Raw genomic sequence first — 16,869 nt, forward strand, 5'->3', positions numbered from 1 at the left:
CTCTTGGATATATGCTGAATGCTTTAAAAGAAAAGCACAACCTCACAAATAGCCTCCTCTAGCACATGGAAGTAAGAAAGACTGCTTTTGAACTTACAACATGAGGAAAGGTGTAAAGAAATTTAATTATTTTTAATAATGTTAAACAGGCAAGTGACAAAATTAATTAAAAAAAAAAGTCCAGGGCGCCTGGGTGGCTCAGTGGGTTAAGCCGCTGCCTTCGGCTCAGGTCATGATCTCAGAGTTCTGGGATCGAGTCCCGCATCGGGATCTCTGCTCAGCAGAGAGCCTGCTTCCCTCTCTCTCTCTGGCTGCCTCTCCGTCTACTTGTGATTTCTCTCTGTCAAATTAATAAATAAAATCTTAAAAAAAAAAAAAGAAAAAAAAAGTCCATTCTATTGGGTGTGGAAGGACACAGCAGTGTGTGAAGGAGCGGGGGCGTACGGTCCCCCCCCCCCCCCCCCGGGTGTCACGCTGGGTCCCGAGGGACACAACGAAGCCTCTCGAGGCGCAGTGGCCGTTGGCAGAGCTCGTTCCCTGAAGGCGGCGGGACCAGGGCGCGGTGGTCGCACGACAGAACGGTGAAGGGTGCAGCAGCAGCTTTTGCTCTGAGGAAAGCAGGGGACCGCAGTCATGGCAGACGACTCCAAGCCCGACGGGAGCACCGTGCAGGTGCTGCGGGACGTGGCCAACCGCCTGCGGATCCACTCCATCAGGGCCACGTGTGCGTCCAGCTCCGGCCACCCCACTTCGTGCTGCAGCGCCGCAGAGATCATGGCGGTGCTCTTCTTCCACACCATGAGGTATAAACGCACAGATCCGGAGCACCCCGACAACGACCGATTCATCCTCTCCAAGGGCCATGCGGCCCCAATCCTCTACGCGGCTTGGGCGGAGTTGGGCACCATCGGCGAATCGGACTTGCTGAGCTTGAGAAAAATCCACTGTGACTTGGAGGGACATCCCACCCCCAGGCTGTCGTTTGTGGATGTGGCGACGGGATCCCTGGGGCAAGGATTAGGTGCCGCGTGTGGCATGGCGTACACTGGCAAGTACTTCGACAAGGCCAGCTACCGGGTGTTCTGCCTCCTGGGGGATGGCGAGTCCTCGGAAGGCTCCGTCTGGGAGGCTCTGGCCTTCGCTTCTCACTACAGTTTGGACAATCTGGTGGCAATCTTCGACGTGAACCGCTTGGGACAAAGTGGAGTCACGCCCCTTGAGCACTGCACAGACATCTATCAGAATCGCTGTGAAGCCTTTGGGTGGAATACGTACTTAGTGGACGGGCATGATGTGGGGGCGTTATGCCAAGCGTTCTGGCGAGCAGCTCAGGTGAAGAGCAAGCCCACGGCCATAGTGGCGAAGACCTTCAAGGGCCGAGGTATTCCGAATATCGAGAATGCGGAAGATTGGCATGGAAAGCCCGTGCCAAAAGAGAGAGTAGATGCGATCATCAAACTAATTGAGAGTCAGATACAGACCAACAGGAATCTCATGCCGAAACCTCCCGTGGAAGACTCACCTCCAATCAACGTCAGGAATGTGAAAATGACCTGTCTGCCTGATTATGTGGCTGGAGACAGGATAGCTACTAGGAAAGCATACGGTTTGGCATTGGCAAAGCTGGGCCATGCAAACGAAAGAGTTATTGTCTTGGCTGGTGACACAAAAAACTCCACCTTTTCCGAGATATTCAGTGAAGAACACCCTGAGCGTTTTATTGAGTGTTTTATCGCTGAACAAAACATGGTGAGTGTGGCACTAGGCTGTGCCACCCGTGGTCGAACCATTGCTTTTGTCAGTACCTTTGCTGCCTTTTTGACCCGAGCATTTGATCAGATACGAATGGGAGCCATATCTCAAACCAATATCAATTTTATTGGTTCCCACTGTGGGGTATCCACTGGTGAAGATGGGCCCTCCCAGATGGCCCTGGAAGATCTAGCCATGTTCCGAAGCATCCCCAATTGTACTGTTTTCTATCCAACTGATGCTATCTCGACAGAGTATGCTGTTTATCTGGCTGCCAGTACCAAAGGGATGTGCTTCATTCGGACCAGCCAACCAGAAACCGCAGTTATTTACACCCCACAAGAAAATTTTGAGATTGGACAGGCCAAGGTCATCCGCCAGAGCGTTAATGACAAAGTCACAGTTATTGGAGCTGGAGTCACTCTGCACGAAGCCTTAGCAGCTGCTGACAGTCTTTCTCAACAAGGTATCTCTATCCGTGTCATTGACCCATTTACCATTAAACCCCTGGATGCTGCCAACATCATCTCCAATGCAAAAGCTACAGGTGGCCAGGTTATCACAGTGGAGGATCACTACCGGGAAGGTGGCATTGGAGAAGCTGTATGTGCAGCTGTCTCTAGAGAGCCTGACATCCTGGTTCATCAGCTGGCAGTGTCAGAAGTGCCTCAATGTGGGAAACCTAGTGAATTACTGGATAAATTTGGAATCAGTGCTAGACACATCATAGCAGCTGTGAAAAATACTTTAATGAACTAAAATAGCTGATTTCTTAGAGTTAGTCTGTTGTCAGTCTTTGATCCCAAAACACTGGCATCTTTATATTATTACATTCATGGTTGTTACTAAACCATCACTTATATCTATATCATTATGCTTTTTTTAAAAGGAGACATTGAACAATTTTTTCATTCCTAATTCAGCACTTCAAGTCAACTACCTTTCTGTTAAACTGTCATCCTATATACAGATGTCATTCTCATTTTTTTTAATGAAAGTAGGTTTTAACATTTTAAGTAACAAAGTAACAAAACAACCAACAACCACCTAAAACAGAGTTTTTTGTAAGAGCACAAATAACTGGATTGGGAATCAACATAGAGATAAGTTTCTTAAATGTGTGTAAGTTCCTTGTAAATGAAAAAAAAAATGTGAATTGAATGGTATACTTCAATAGACCAGGTTTTGAAGCAATTTTGAGCTTTTATGTAATGCTGTCCTACCTGCAGCTTCCTGGGTAATGTTTGACTGCAGTTGCCTGGAGATTTCCTCTGATGTCTGCCTCATCTCTCCTCTGCAGTTTAGAAGCTGTACAGCTGCAGTAAAGGCTCTTATGATGTACTGTACTGCTTGCCATGACTGTTCCATAAAGAGATGAAAGCCTCACTAGTCCTAATCTGCATGCTTCACTGTTTTGTGAGTTTTCAGAAATGTATTATCTTCTCAGTGACCAAAACATGGCTAATCTGATTGTATTCCTCTAAGGAGACTAGCATTGATGTAATAAAGCGTTTAAAAACAAAAAGCTTTATTTAGTTTGCTCCATGAACATGCGATTTCATTTCTCCTTGATAGTCTCTCTAGACCACAACAGAAAGAGGCCTGTCCCCTAACAGAAATCCTGGAAAAAGTTCGAGGCTGGAGGTAAATTACTAGAGAAAAATGTATGGGCTGAAAAGTCATATCTTAAATAGACTCCTTACTTTTAATTGTGAAAGCAAAAATTATCTGGATGTAATACAAGAAAAAAAGTAACAGGTAAATAAAGATAGACCTGAGGTCCAAAACTAAATTTAAAATTACTCTGGTATATCAGGGGCACCTGGGTGGCTCTGTCAGTTAAGCATCCTACTCTTGATTTTGGATGAGTTAAGATCTCAGTGTGAGATCCAGCCGGGCCTCAGGGCTCTGCACTCAGCAGGAAATCTGTTGAGATTCTCTGGGTCTCCCTCTCCACCCTCCTCCCCTGCCACACACACACTTTCTCTCTCTCTAAAATAAGTAAGTAAATCTTTAACATTAGTCTGGTATATCAGGTAGTTATTTCTGTATTTTTATGGCTTTCATTAAATGGCCTCATTAAGTTCTTTGGAGGTATAACCAATTTGTCTCAGGAATTGTTCTAGAAGTATGGTAGAGACCAAAAAACACTAACCTGGGGATCAGAGAAATCAGGGCCTGCTCATTCTACTAGTGCTTTTTTTCTTTGTGCTGGTTCTGGTTTCTTCTTTTCAAAACTGATCACGGTAATTGCTCTATTTCATAAGATATATAAATTATTTTATAAAAATAAAAACAGTTGCTACAAGATCACTGTAGACATTTAAGAAACTACAAGTAAGAAAAAAAGTACCTCACTTATCTCACCAAAAAAATCCATTTAATTGTACTTCTAGCACACTATCACTAAAGATCTTCTGTATCGTCATTCCCATCTAGTAACATCAATCAAATATTACATATGTCTATGAGTGTGGTGGTACTGAATAATAGTCTCCATCCTTAAACTTTTTCAAACCTTAGAGTTAATACCGATCCAGACACACAGCAAAACAAAGAAATTACCAATGCAATACTATTGTCATAATTCGCACATACAGGGAAAGAGCTTCAGCTTACGGCTTAAACATGGCTATGGGATGCACAATTATCTATTTCCAACCATACTGGCATAAACACACCTTTAGTAATGACACTAGACTGTTGTTGTTGTTGTTGTTATTTTATAATGACTAATGGGATCTCAAAGACCGCCAGAAATGTGTTTTGTAGGAAGGCAGGGAAGCCTTTATGAATCTTTCCTATAAGAGTTCTGTCTCGGGCACGTGGGTGGCTCAGTTGGTTAAGCAACTGCCTTTGGCTCAGGTCATGGTCCTGGAGTCCCAGGATCGAGTCCCGCATCGGGATCCCAGCTCCATGGGGAGTCTGCTTCTCCCTCTGACCTTCTGGGCCTCTCACGCTCTCTCTCACTGTCTTCTCTCAAATAAATTAAAAAAAAAAAAAAAAAGAGTTCTGTCTCACCAGGCACCCATCAGTGGCTATCAGCTCTAGAGAAAAGACATAGGAGAGGAAAATTCCTTATCTCATGTCTACAGTTTTTCAGATAAGATGTAATCAAATCCAGTTTTATTATAATGAATGTTTTCTAGCCTTGAATCTGTCCTGAGATCTTGTAAGTCTCCATGGAAATCTTAATAGACAATCATCCTGCATGATGCTAACCCTGAACTGCTGAAGCTTGTGAAGATGGCAGTTTTTTTTTTTTAATATTTTATTTATTTATTTGACAGACAGAGATCATAGATAGGCAGAGAGACAGGCCTAGAGAGAAGGGGGAAGCAGGCTCCCTGCTGAGCAGAGAGCCTGACGTGGGGCTTGATCCCAGGACCCTGAGATCATGACCCCAGTGAAGGCAGAGGCTTAACCCATTGAGCCACCCAGGGACCCAAAGATGGCAGTTTTAATTTTGACAAACACCGTGATCATTCCTTTCACTCTGGTCTTCTGTTGCTTCATTTGCTTAAAAAAAGGCCTTTTATCAAGAGAGCCCTATAATGTTTCAGGGACAGCAGGGACTGCCAGCAGCTGCCTTGCTTATGGTTGTGCTCGCAAAGGCCGGCAGTCAGGCAGTTACCTGAGAGTGACACTGTTCATTCAGATGGCTTTCAGGTCATTCTCTGATTTCCATGACCTTCAGAGACAGTAAAAGAAGAAATCAGGAGGTTAAATTTTTATTTTACTTTACTTAAATACATCAAAGGCTCTTAAGCATCTGGGAGTTCAACTGAGGATCCTGTTTGGGAAAAAATTTTGTTTTTTAAAGAAAAAGAGAAGGGCTCAATAGCTCTGATTTTTAAGTTATAATACAGTAATAAGAGGTACTGACTGATAGTTACCACCAAGTTTACCGAACTGTACAGGAATTACTCTATTTTCCAGGGCCCAATCAGGGAGGGTCTGGTTTGGGGGGGTTGAGAAGTGTTGGTGGCCATTACTATCATGATATATAAGGGAGGCCCTAGAACGTTACTGTGATGGGAAGAAAGCTGTTTTAATAACTGAAAATGAGAGGTGCCTAGGTGACTCAGTCAGTTAAGCATCCGACTCTTGATTTTGGCTCAGGTTATGATCTCAGGGGTCATGAGATGGAGCCCCATGTTGGGCTCTGCACTCAGCAGGAAGTCTACTTCCCCTCTCTCTGTCCCTCTACCCCTCCCCTGGCTCATGTGCTCTCTCTCTCTCAGATAAATAAATAAATTTTTAAAAAATAACTGAAAATGACTGAAAGTGTTATAAAATTAGAGACAACATTAAAGGTGCTTACATATAGTGGAAAGAGATAAAGGGAGTTTCAAAAGAATACAATTGATAGTTAATGAAAAAAATCATTTTATGATTCCATACACAAGAGTTGAGTCACCTTAATCAAACCAGTTATGAGAAGAAACATAATTCTTAATATTTTTATATAAATTTAATATTGAAATACTTTCCGTATCAAGCTCATTAAATAAAAAGAATTTATGAGGAAATTAAAACAAAATTTGTTTTTGTTTTCTTCTATCCCTTTAAAAAGTATTGAATGTAGGTAAATTTACTGTGGCTCTGGGTGGAAATTGGGCAGATCCCATGACATCCCTGTTTACACTTAGGTAATAATCTTATAATTATTTTCTTTTCTTTTTAAAATTTAAATTCAATTTAACATATAGTAAATTGTTAGTTGCAGGAGTAGAATTTAGTGATTCATCAGTTGCATACAATACCCAGGACTCTCTACATCACATGCCTCCTTATTGCCCATCACCAAGTTAACCCTCCCCCCTACCCACCCACCTCTCCAGCAACCCTCAGTTTGTCTCCTCTAGTTAAAAGTCTCTTACGTTTTGTCTCCCTGTTTTCATCGGATTTTATTTTTCTTTCCTTTCCTATAGTTATTTTAAGTCATCAAAATCCAATCCAGAGTCAGTGGATTAAAATATATTCAGTTTAATTCAGTTCTCGTTTGCTTTACTTCATAAGCAAAGAGCTGTAGTTAGTAGCTGGCTACCTTCAGGGAATGGTGTGTTGTCTTTGGTTGGTTTCTTATCCCCCTTTCCCTCTCCCTGCCTCTTCAACTTACTAAGTAGTGTTTTAGTCAAGAAAAGAGATGAGAGGGGACGTGGCTCTTATTTGGCTGGAAGGCTGTGTTTCCAGAGTTTGAAAAGTGGTTAAAGCTGATGCAGTTTTGTTCATGTATCTTTATCTCACATGTGCAACTATTTTGAAATTTAGACAACTATATCACTAGGTCATAAATTGAGATAAATGCAAGCTGTTAAACCAAAATCTAACAAATACACATTTATTTGTAAGGAGGCAAGAAAGCAGTCATGCAATGTGTTGTTGTAAGCTTAATGCAGTCCCCCTCTCTATTGTTAGGTGCTTTTAGAAGCCCTGTGAATAAATGTTTGCTCCAAGTTGGGCATGAGTGAGAGTGAAGTTCTAAATATTTGACAGACAGCATAGCCTGGGTACCCACTGCTAAGAATGAATGCCAATCTAATCTTAAGATACCCTGCCAGAAGAACCATACTGCAAAGTATACTGATGATCAGCTCTAGAACCCATCAGAAATAAGGAGAAATAGCCAGTCATTTAGTTGGGTCAGGAATACTCTGAGAAATGGAAGAGACAGGACTACGTAGAGCTCTAGACCTGGAATGTTACTCCTCCAAAAGATAAGACTGCTAAATTTTCCAGATTCTTATATCTCATACTGTCAAAGGGAGAGCAATATGCCTAAATTATCTAGCCCAACCCATTGTCTTAAAAACAATGTATCTCACCAGTGAAAAGTTATTTTAACAACCATATGTTATTAACAAGCACAATGTGGCATAGATCTTGGATTAGGGTGCTTCAAAAGGAAACTAAGCATCGAACGCACATAGGTGAAAATAAATGGACACACACATATGCAGATATAAACATTCACTTGTGTGTACATCGCACACTATTTATTCTAACATGTTTAAAAGATAATTACCACAGGAAGGATAATACTACTATATCCTTATTTCACTGATGAGAAAGCTAAAGTGCAGAGAGAGTATGTGTTCATGAATTGCTCAAGGTCACAGAGTTAGTATGTTGTGGTGTCTGATTTTTAGATTTACATATTTCATATAACTCTCATGATAATCTTGAAATACGCATTTTATTATTGTCCCCATTTTTTCCAATGAGGAAACTTACTCTCCAGAAAGAGAATGTCAGTTTTTTTGTTTCTAAATTTCGTTATACTTCTTTGTCTCATTTATGTTTGATTTTCCTCTCTGAATTATGTTTCTGATTGAAGTAGATTTTTTATTCAATTTAAATAATAATTTTATTAAAAACAAAATATAACAAATAGCAACAGTGTGTTCCCATCTTTACCAGTATGACCAATTTCTGGAAAAATAAGAAACAGATGGAAGCAAGCACAAGTTTATTCTGCCTGCAGGGCCTGGGTCAAACCCATGCATGAACACCCGCGTTTTGTCATTGGTCCAGGAGACTGGACCACCTGTGCATCTAAGAAACACTCATGTACTCTTCCCTCAGTACCCAGATGTTGCTAAGCTGATCTTTTTTTTGTCTCTTGGCCTTATAGATATCTGACTCTTTAGAATTGGGTTTGCTGCTCTATCCTTATGGCACCAGTGAAGCATTAAATCTCCCCTTTCTTTTATGTTTTTAATTTTTTTTGTTATTATGTTCAGTTAGCCAGATATAGTACATCATTAGTTTTTGATGTAGTGTTCAGTGATTCATTGGTTATATATAATACCCAGTGCACATCCCAACAGGGGCCCCCTTTAATACCCATCACTCAGTTACTCCATCCCCCCAACCCTCTCCCTTCTGTAACCCTCAGTTTGTTTCTCCAAGTCCAGTCTCTCATGGTTAGTCTCCCCCTCTGATTTCTTCCCAATCAGTTTTCCCTCCCTTCCTCTGTGGTCCTCAGCGCTATTCCTTATGTTCCACATATGCGTGAGGCTACATGATAATTACTTTTCTCTGCTTGACTCATTGTACTTAAAATATCCATTTCTACACAAAAGGTCTGAGAGCAGAATAGAAAAATTCCCCTTGGCCCAAGTCAGGTATCCTTTGGAAACTACTGAGGTATATATTAATCTATTCTTAAAACCCTAAAAATTATACTTTTTTGTCAAATTTTTACCTGCACTAAATACTACTCCCTGAACTATTCTGATAGTGTCTACTCTTTAGGCAAGAGATTGAAGCCAAATATATAATAGAGATTAATTACTTTAGCTCGACCAGCTATACAAGTGAATGGAAATAGAGGGGTTTGATTAATTGGTAGCTTTACTCTCTTTCTGGACAATGCAGGATGTTAGAATATTTTAACTCTTGTTTACACTGACTCTCACATAAATGGTATTGTTTTCATGCACTTTAAATTCTTCCATATACATTTTTCTTTAAAAAACTAATAAACTTTTTGATGTATATTATCTAATAAAAAAGTGCACAATTCCTAGTTGCACAGCTCAGTAAATTTTCACAAAGTGAAAACACTCCTCTAACTCATACTTGAATGAAAAATTATAGCAGCAATACCCAAGCCACTTTCTTGTCCACTCCCATGCATGGTTTCCACCTTTCACCTCAAAGTAACCACTATTTTAACTTCTTACTCCATAGATTACCTCTAGTTCTTTTGGACTTTACTTAAATGGAATAATATAGTGTGCATTATTTTATATCTTGTTTCATGAACCTTGTGCTTACAGAATTTTCCATATCGTTACTTATGCTTGGTGTTCATTAAATTTCTCTGCTGGATGGTATTCCAAACCATGAATATACCACAGTATATTTATCTATTTAAATTACTGATGAACATTGGGTTTGCTTTTAGTTTGGAGCTATTACAAACAATGCTGCTATGAAAGTTATATAGTATTTTGGAAACACATGCATTTATTTATTCATTTATTTTAGTTTTTAATTTCTACCTCAGGATGTTTATCAATTGCATGGTATAATGATACCTCATACTTAAAGAAATAAAAGATAACCTGACTTTAATGAATACACTATTTTTACAACAGACAAGTGGATTTTCCTCCTTATTAAATTCTTATTTTAGGACATATCAATTTGTACTCCTCATAAAAGGCACGACATTGAAAAAACAAAAAAGATGAGTTTTTTCCTTCTGCTTCCAAAATTCTTATCAGTCACCATAGATGATTATAAGCAGGGTTAAAAGTAAAAAATTAAGGTGTACAGCACATCATCACAAATCCCAGTTGAATTTTTTTCTAAATGGCAAGTGAAAATTACTGCCAGATGATGAGGAATTTAAATTTTGAAGCAATCATATAATCAATCTGGCAACTTAACTTTGTAATTCAAACCTGGTAAAATAGCTTTGAGGTGAAAAATCCTAATAATTTAAATTTATGATGTGATGTGGAGATATATATATATATATATATATATATATATTCATTTTAACACTTTATATATATATATATATATATATATATATCACATTATACATTTGTGGTTTGTTTTTTCTCCTTCTCTTCTAAAAGCAATCACAAGAAAAACAGTTATTCATTTAAAAATTAGGAAGGGGCACCTGGGTGGCTCAGTGGGTTAAAGCTTCTGCCTTTGGTTGAGTCATGATCTCAGGGTCCTGGGATCGAGCCCCCACGTCAGGCTCTCTGCTCAGCAGGTAGCCTGTTTCTCCCTCTCTCTCTGCCTGCTTCTCTGTTTACTTGTGATCTCTGTCTGTCAAATAAGTAAATAAAATCTTAAAAATTAGGAAATGAGCAAACCTTTTTGAAAATTTCAACAGTATGTTTCCTTTTTATGGTATTATAATAAATGCTCTATAAAACTGTTAGCTTAGGTAAGAATAAGTCTGTTTTGAAAACAGCATTTATCATTGCCCAAACAGTTCAGAAAATGTAGATGATAAGATATTTAGCTTGGACTATAGTGAATAACTTTAAAATATGTTCCTCTAATTTTAAAAAAGCAAAGTAAGAGTCTGTCTACTGGCTAAATTATTGGACTTATTGCATAAGAACGTTATTCAAGTTTTTTACAAGGAGAACTTCGGGTTCACATTAAACATTTCTAAAGTATGTGCTTTTTTTAAGCAGTACCGTCATGAGATGCATTTGTGATGTTATCCAGATTCAGATTAACGAGAAACTTGAAAAGGCCCTAACATTATTAATCCTTTCCTGAAAAGTACAGATATTAGGAGAATATTCTTGAAGTACAATGAAAACATCACCTGATTTCCAAGGCACACCATTAGTTTACCATCTAAAGTGGGATCTATTTGATGAACTGCATTCAGCTCTCAGAATATTTGCTGTAACTCAGAAAGAGGCAAATATTCACTTAATATGTTAGCCTAGAGTCAAGAAAGGTATTTCAACTGAAATATGTCAATCCTTGCTCCTGAAATCACTTAGACATTAGTCATGTGATTTTTGAAAGAATTTCTGCATAGAAGGTTTTTTAGACAAACATACAATGCTTAATTCTTTAGAAGGTTGGGTAAACTCAGTTCTCTTTTGTTCAGCAATGCGTCCTTTACACTACTTAAAGCTTACTCTCCAGCTCCCCTACCCAATGCCGGGATTCCATTAAGTCTTACTTTGTTGGTACTACATCAAGCCATTACATTACAAAAAACCTCTAGATCTCTAGGTTCCCATGTAATAGCTGCTGTCATTAGTTTTCCAGGAACGGGGGACTCCTTTCCAATAATTCTCAGGCTGATAAATTTAATTTTCTAACTATTCTCCACAAAAGGGCAGCAGATGAGTCAAAAAATTTGTTCAAAAATACCCAACCATGTGTTCCCTCAATGGGCAATTCCAGCAACTCCAACCATAACTAGACCAGGGGGAAAAGAAGAATGCTGCAGTCCACCAGAATCCAGATGGGGACTGAGAAGAAATATCCTCTCACTAGTAGCAGCCGATGAAAGCTCATAACTTCTGCTCTGCGGTGGTCTCATGTTTTGTTCAGATGTATTGTAATAAAAGCTACACCGAAGTTTGGCATCATGCCAGTACTGTGACTCCATTCATCTTGAGAGGGTCCTAGAAAAGGATCCACATGAATTTATTTTTATTGGTTATATAAATCAGGGGTAGCTGCTTTGTCATTTGGCTGTACATACATGTTCATCTTTATCATATACTGACAAATATTTTTCCATAAACAGTGTTCTATATTTTTGTTTACTCAATCCTGCAACCCTGTCTGCAGTGATTAATTATACTAACTTAAACTCTCATTTCAGAATATGAAAGTTCAGGTTGCACCCTGTTGTCATCAACATTTGGTTTTGTCTATAATCTTTATTTTAGTCCTCTTGGAATTATCATTTAAGCAGTATTGCACGATGGTTTTAATTTGCATCTTCTGAATGAGGAATGAAGTTGAGTGTCTCCATATGTCTATTGGTCGTGTGAAAGTACTTGTTCAAGTTCTTTGCCTTTATATTGTTGACTTTAATGGACACTTTGCACATTTATTGGGTATATGTATTTCAAATATCTTCTCTCACTTTTTGAACTGTGATTTCATTCCATCAAGAGTTTCTTTGGATGAACAAAAGGTTCATTTTAATGTAGTCCTATTTATCATTATTTTCCCTTTCTAGTTAGTACTTTTTGTGTTATGTTTTAAAAATCTTTGACCTCCTCAAAACTACTGAAGATATTCTTTGTGTTTCTTTTTGCAAACTTTGTATTTTTATCTTCCACATACAGATCCACAACTCCTCTAGAGATTATTACTGTGTGGTGTGAGGTTAGGGGTCAAGATACAATTTTTTTTTTTTTTTTAGATTTTATTTATGTGACACAGAGAGATCACAAGTAGGCAGAGAGGCAAGCAGAGAGAAAGAGAGAAAGAGAGAGAGAGAGAGAGGGAGGAAGTAGCAGGCTCCCCACCCAGCAGAGAGCCCGATGCGGGACTTGATCCCAGGACCTTGAGATCATGACCTGAGCTGAAGGCAGAGGCTAAACCCACTGAACCACCCAGGCAGCCCTAAATACAATTTTTGACACAACTGCCCAGCACCATGAAAAAAAAAAGACAAAACCCTAAAACATCCTTTCTTTGCTACATTGGAGTATTACCTTTCTCATATATCAGGTGACTATTCCTGGACAGGTTTGTGTCTGTCCCAGTGGTCTGTTTGTCTCTTCTTGTGGCCATGCTACATTGTCTTAATTATCATTGCTTTTTCATAAGTTCTAATATTTAGTAATTTGTATCTTCCATTTCCTTCACTTTTTATTTTCAAGATTGCCTTGGCTATTGTTGATCTTTTGGATTTCTGCATAAATTTTAAAACTAGATCATCAATTTCCACAAAAATTCAATTTCATGTTGCCGCATTTATATCTGGATTATATTTGCTTTTAATATTTCACTTAAAACTATTACATTATTAAAAGTCCTTTAGGAAGATAAACTAAAGAGATCTCAATAATTTTAGAAAGTTAAGTTCATATTCTTCAAACTGTGATAGATGGACTTGCAGGAGTGGGTCTTGAAGACTTTCCAAGTGGAAAGTAAGCACAGGAAGATTTTAAATGAATCTATTTGCAAATTCTTAAATCCATGCTTTTGTTCCTAACATTGATCTGCTTGAGAATACTCCTGTGATTTTTTTTCCACTGTCTTCATTCATAATTGCCCCCTTCCCATTTTTCAAAAGAAAGCCATACTTTCCCCTATCTTACTGTTATCATCTATTGCTGGTTGTGAAATCTTCAGCATGCCAAACAAAGGAACATTTCAAAATATTGATTCTGGCACAGACTACTTTAATGCAGTCACCATGAGCCAGCAGTAGACCATTACAACTTTCTTTACCTTAGTGTTAATTTTCATAAGGGTAAATCCTGGAATTAGAAAGTACTTTAACCCATGTAAATATGTTTTGAATTCAAGATACATTGTGAATCAGAGTGGTGGCAATGATGACACTTGTTGAGCCAGTTCTTCCCTCCTATCCCTCAACGATTGTCAAAGCAGAGTTTCAGGAGAACAAGGTAATGAAAAACAGTAAGAAATACTGAAAATGGTAGCACTTTATTTCATCCAGTTTACAAGTCCTGATGAGTCTCTATGCTTTATCAATCTATGAATTTTAGAAATGGAATATTTAATATTTATGAAAAGCATTTTCAGTACCCTCACTAAAAAGAAAGTAAAGACTCAGTTATTTGTGTCTGTAGCGTGAAATTTCACTTTGCCTGATTTCAAGGCAAAGGAACCTAAAAGTTCCATTTTATTTCTGATGGACTGATAGATCATTTAATTTTTGTGCTATTTGTTTATTCATAAGAAACGTGTTTTCCTTTACAGGTGATCAGATTCCTGGGTGAGGCACAGCCATATGCATGATTTCATTTGAGTGGTATTGTCACCGATAGACTGTTTCTCTGCTTTTTTATCTTTGATGTTCCTGGTTATCTCTGTTGGTGTGTGTTGCTACCTTTAACTTACTCGATTTAGGTTAACCTACCTTGCATATAACGTGGAGTTTACTATATAAATGGTACATTTAAAAGACAATCATTAATATGCCTTTGTAACTTCCATTTACTTTTGGTCCAATACCTTCTTTTATTTTTGATGCTAATTTCCACAAATTACATAAAAACTGCTCTCTTAATAGCAGAGCATATGAAATATAGGTCCAGGGCAAAATACCCCCATATTGTCATTTAGGACAGTCAAGGGCATGGTGACCTGAACTTTAGAGAACTCACTTCATTAGTCAGAATTCACTTACTCTTTTCAGATTTCATATGCCACTTCTAATTTCACTGGATATATTAAAAATGTGATATAAAAATTTCATTTTAAAAGTTGATATTAGTAATATGACACACTACATTTTTAAAATAATAAGAAAATTTTTTGAAGTAACCTTTAATTTTCTGAGAATATGTATGGAAAAAATTTCAAGACTACTGGTTTAGTTAATGGGGGCCCATTTGTACCTTTTGGACATAGCAAACTGTTTACCTGAGGTATAAATGCAGCCCACAAAGGTCATCCTTTTCTATCCCAAAGTATAAATCTATATATATTTTCTTAAAAATACTAATTCAAAGGAGCCTGGGTGTTAAGCGTCTGCCTTCAGCTTAGGTCATGATCCCCGAGTCCTGGGGTCTAGTTCCCAGTTGGGTTCTGTGCTCAGCAGGAGGCCTGCTTCTCCTTCTCCCACTCCCCCTGCTTGTGCTTTCTGTCTCTGTCTCTCTCTCTGTCAAATAAATAAGTAAAAAATAAAATAAAATTAAATTAAATTAAAATAAGTAAAAAAAAAGATACTACCTCAAAAATGCTTTAAGATTCCAGGTTAAGAAGCACCTGGGTGGCTTAGTGGATTAAGTCTCTGCCTTCCACTCATGTCATGATCTCAGGGTCCTGGGATCAAGCCTTGAATTGGGTTCTCTGCTCAGCAGGAAGCCTGCTTCCCCCTCTATCTCTGCCTGCCTCTCTGTCTATTTGTGATCTCTTTCTCTGTCAAATAAATAAATAAAATGTTTTTTTTTTTTTAAAGATTCCAGGTTAACTCTATAGCAAAGAGGACCAGTTCAATAATCTTAGTTTAGTAATGAAAAAAGCCCTGTATCTTCTGATTCATCAATGTTAAATACATCTTATTTATATATTTTGCTCTACTTGAGTTTGTTTTATCTAAGTTTAAATAGGTTTACTATTTTACATTTTTAATTTAAATTTAAATTTTTAAATTTTAATTTTAAATAGGTTTACTGATCAAAGAGGCTAACTTAACCCTGAATAATGTTTACCATTACCAAAAACTAAATTTTATTTATCTTAATTGAATCATTATTGGGATAAGCTTGGTTTCAAGACTAATCATGTTTTGTGATATGTCAGCTTAAAAATAATTTCCAAGATCTTTAGGAAACTTAAAACCTTGGATGAATATTGACAATTCGGAGAGTAGACTCTCTGGATAGGCTTCTGAGCAGACATCATTCAGACAACTTTCAAACTGTATCAGTGGACAGCATCAGGATACCTAGAAGTCAGTTTTAATTGAGAAGTAGGTGGCTCAATGTGACTACTAACCCAGGATCCACCAGGAAACAATAACCGAATGAACTGATGAAGGAAAATTTATTGTGGTTATCTGTTTGGAATATTTTTTATTTTGTTTTTACATTCTATTTTTCTGCATATATAAGGAAGCTATCCTTTAGGTTATCTAAACAACAGTTTTATATATTCTACTTTCACAAATGAAACATTTAAAAACAATATCTGATTCTTGTGGTCACTTTTTCCCAGAATTGAACTAAATCTCTGTATTGTTCATGGTAAGTTATTTTGTGGTAATTATTTCATTAAGAAACTGTCCTTCTTACCAAGTTATAATTGGTAATATTGTGCAACCAGAGCTTTGCACTGAGGTGTCTTATTAGAGAATGATAGTCATCAAATCAGTTGTGACAAGCCATTTCAACGAACAAATACTGAGGCACTTGGAGGTTTCATGCCTACAAAGTCCTCCCAGGAAAACTGGCCTGGTGTAGATGGTAAGGAAGTTAAGAAAACAATAAATTCAGAGTCCTTAAGAAAAGAAGAACTCATCCTAGTTTTTAGAAACCATGGTAAAAACTAACAAAGAGAGATTTTTGGACTTGGATTCCCAGCCTCAGGATAACAAATCTCAGAGGTCTTTTAAAGACATGGGACCTTCAGACTGTTGTCTCTCATCCAGTTTGCATGTAGCTCTTATCCTGCTCTCTTTTTTTTCTACTTTCCTTTATACTCACTGCTACCAAAATACCTGAAATTATACAGTAAAGGCATGGTCTCTACATTATGCATGCTTCATTATGCAGGCATCACACTCTTAGTTCCTGTGATAATGGCTTCTCTTTGTTGTTTGTAAAAATAGTTCATAAGTTTCCAGTCAAGACTGACTCTTCAGTTTTTCTTTTGCTGGTCTCCCAGAGATCAGATCCTTCCACAGCAATGTTTCCCAATACAGTGTCATTACAGGTTGATGAGCAATACTCATTCAAA

At 38.0% G+C, this 16,869-nt stretch overlaps 1 protein-coding gene across 1 annotated transcript; it reads left to right on the top strand.

The window, feature by feature from the left end:
* Positions 1 to 645: 645 nt before the first annotated feature.
* On the top strand, positions 646 to 2,511 carry TKTL2 (transketolase like 2). The gene is made up of 2 exons (XM_059394010.1): positions 646 to 858; positions 973 to 2,511. Exons 1-2 carry the CDS (start codon positions 775 to 777, stop codon positions 2,509 to 2,511), a joined length of 1,623 nt encoding a protein of 540 aa, XP_059249993.1. The 5' UTR covers positions 646 to 774.
* The last annotated feature ends 14,358 nt before the right edge of the window (positions 2,512 to 16,869 follow it).

Source organism: Mustela nigripes, chromosome 1, assembly GCF_022355385.1.
Source record: "Mustela nigripes isolate SB6536 chromosome 1, MUSNIG.SB6536, whole genome shotgun sequence".
NCBI lineage: Eukaryota > Metazoa > Chordata > Mammalia > Carnivora > Mustelidae > Mustela > Mustela nigripes.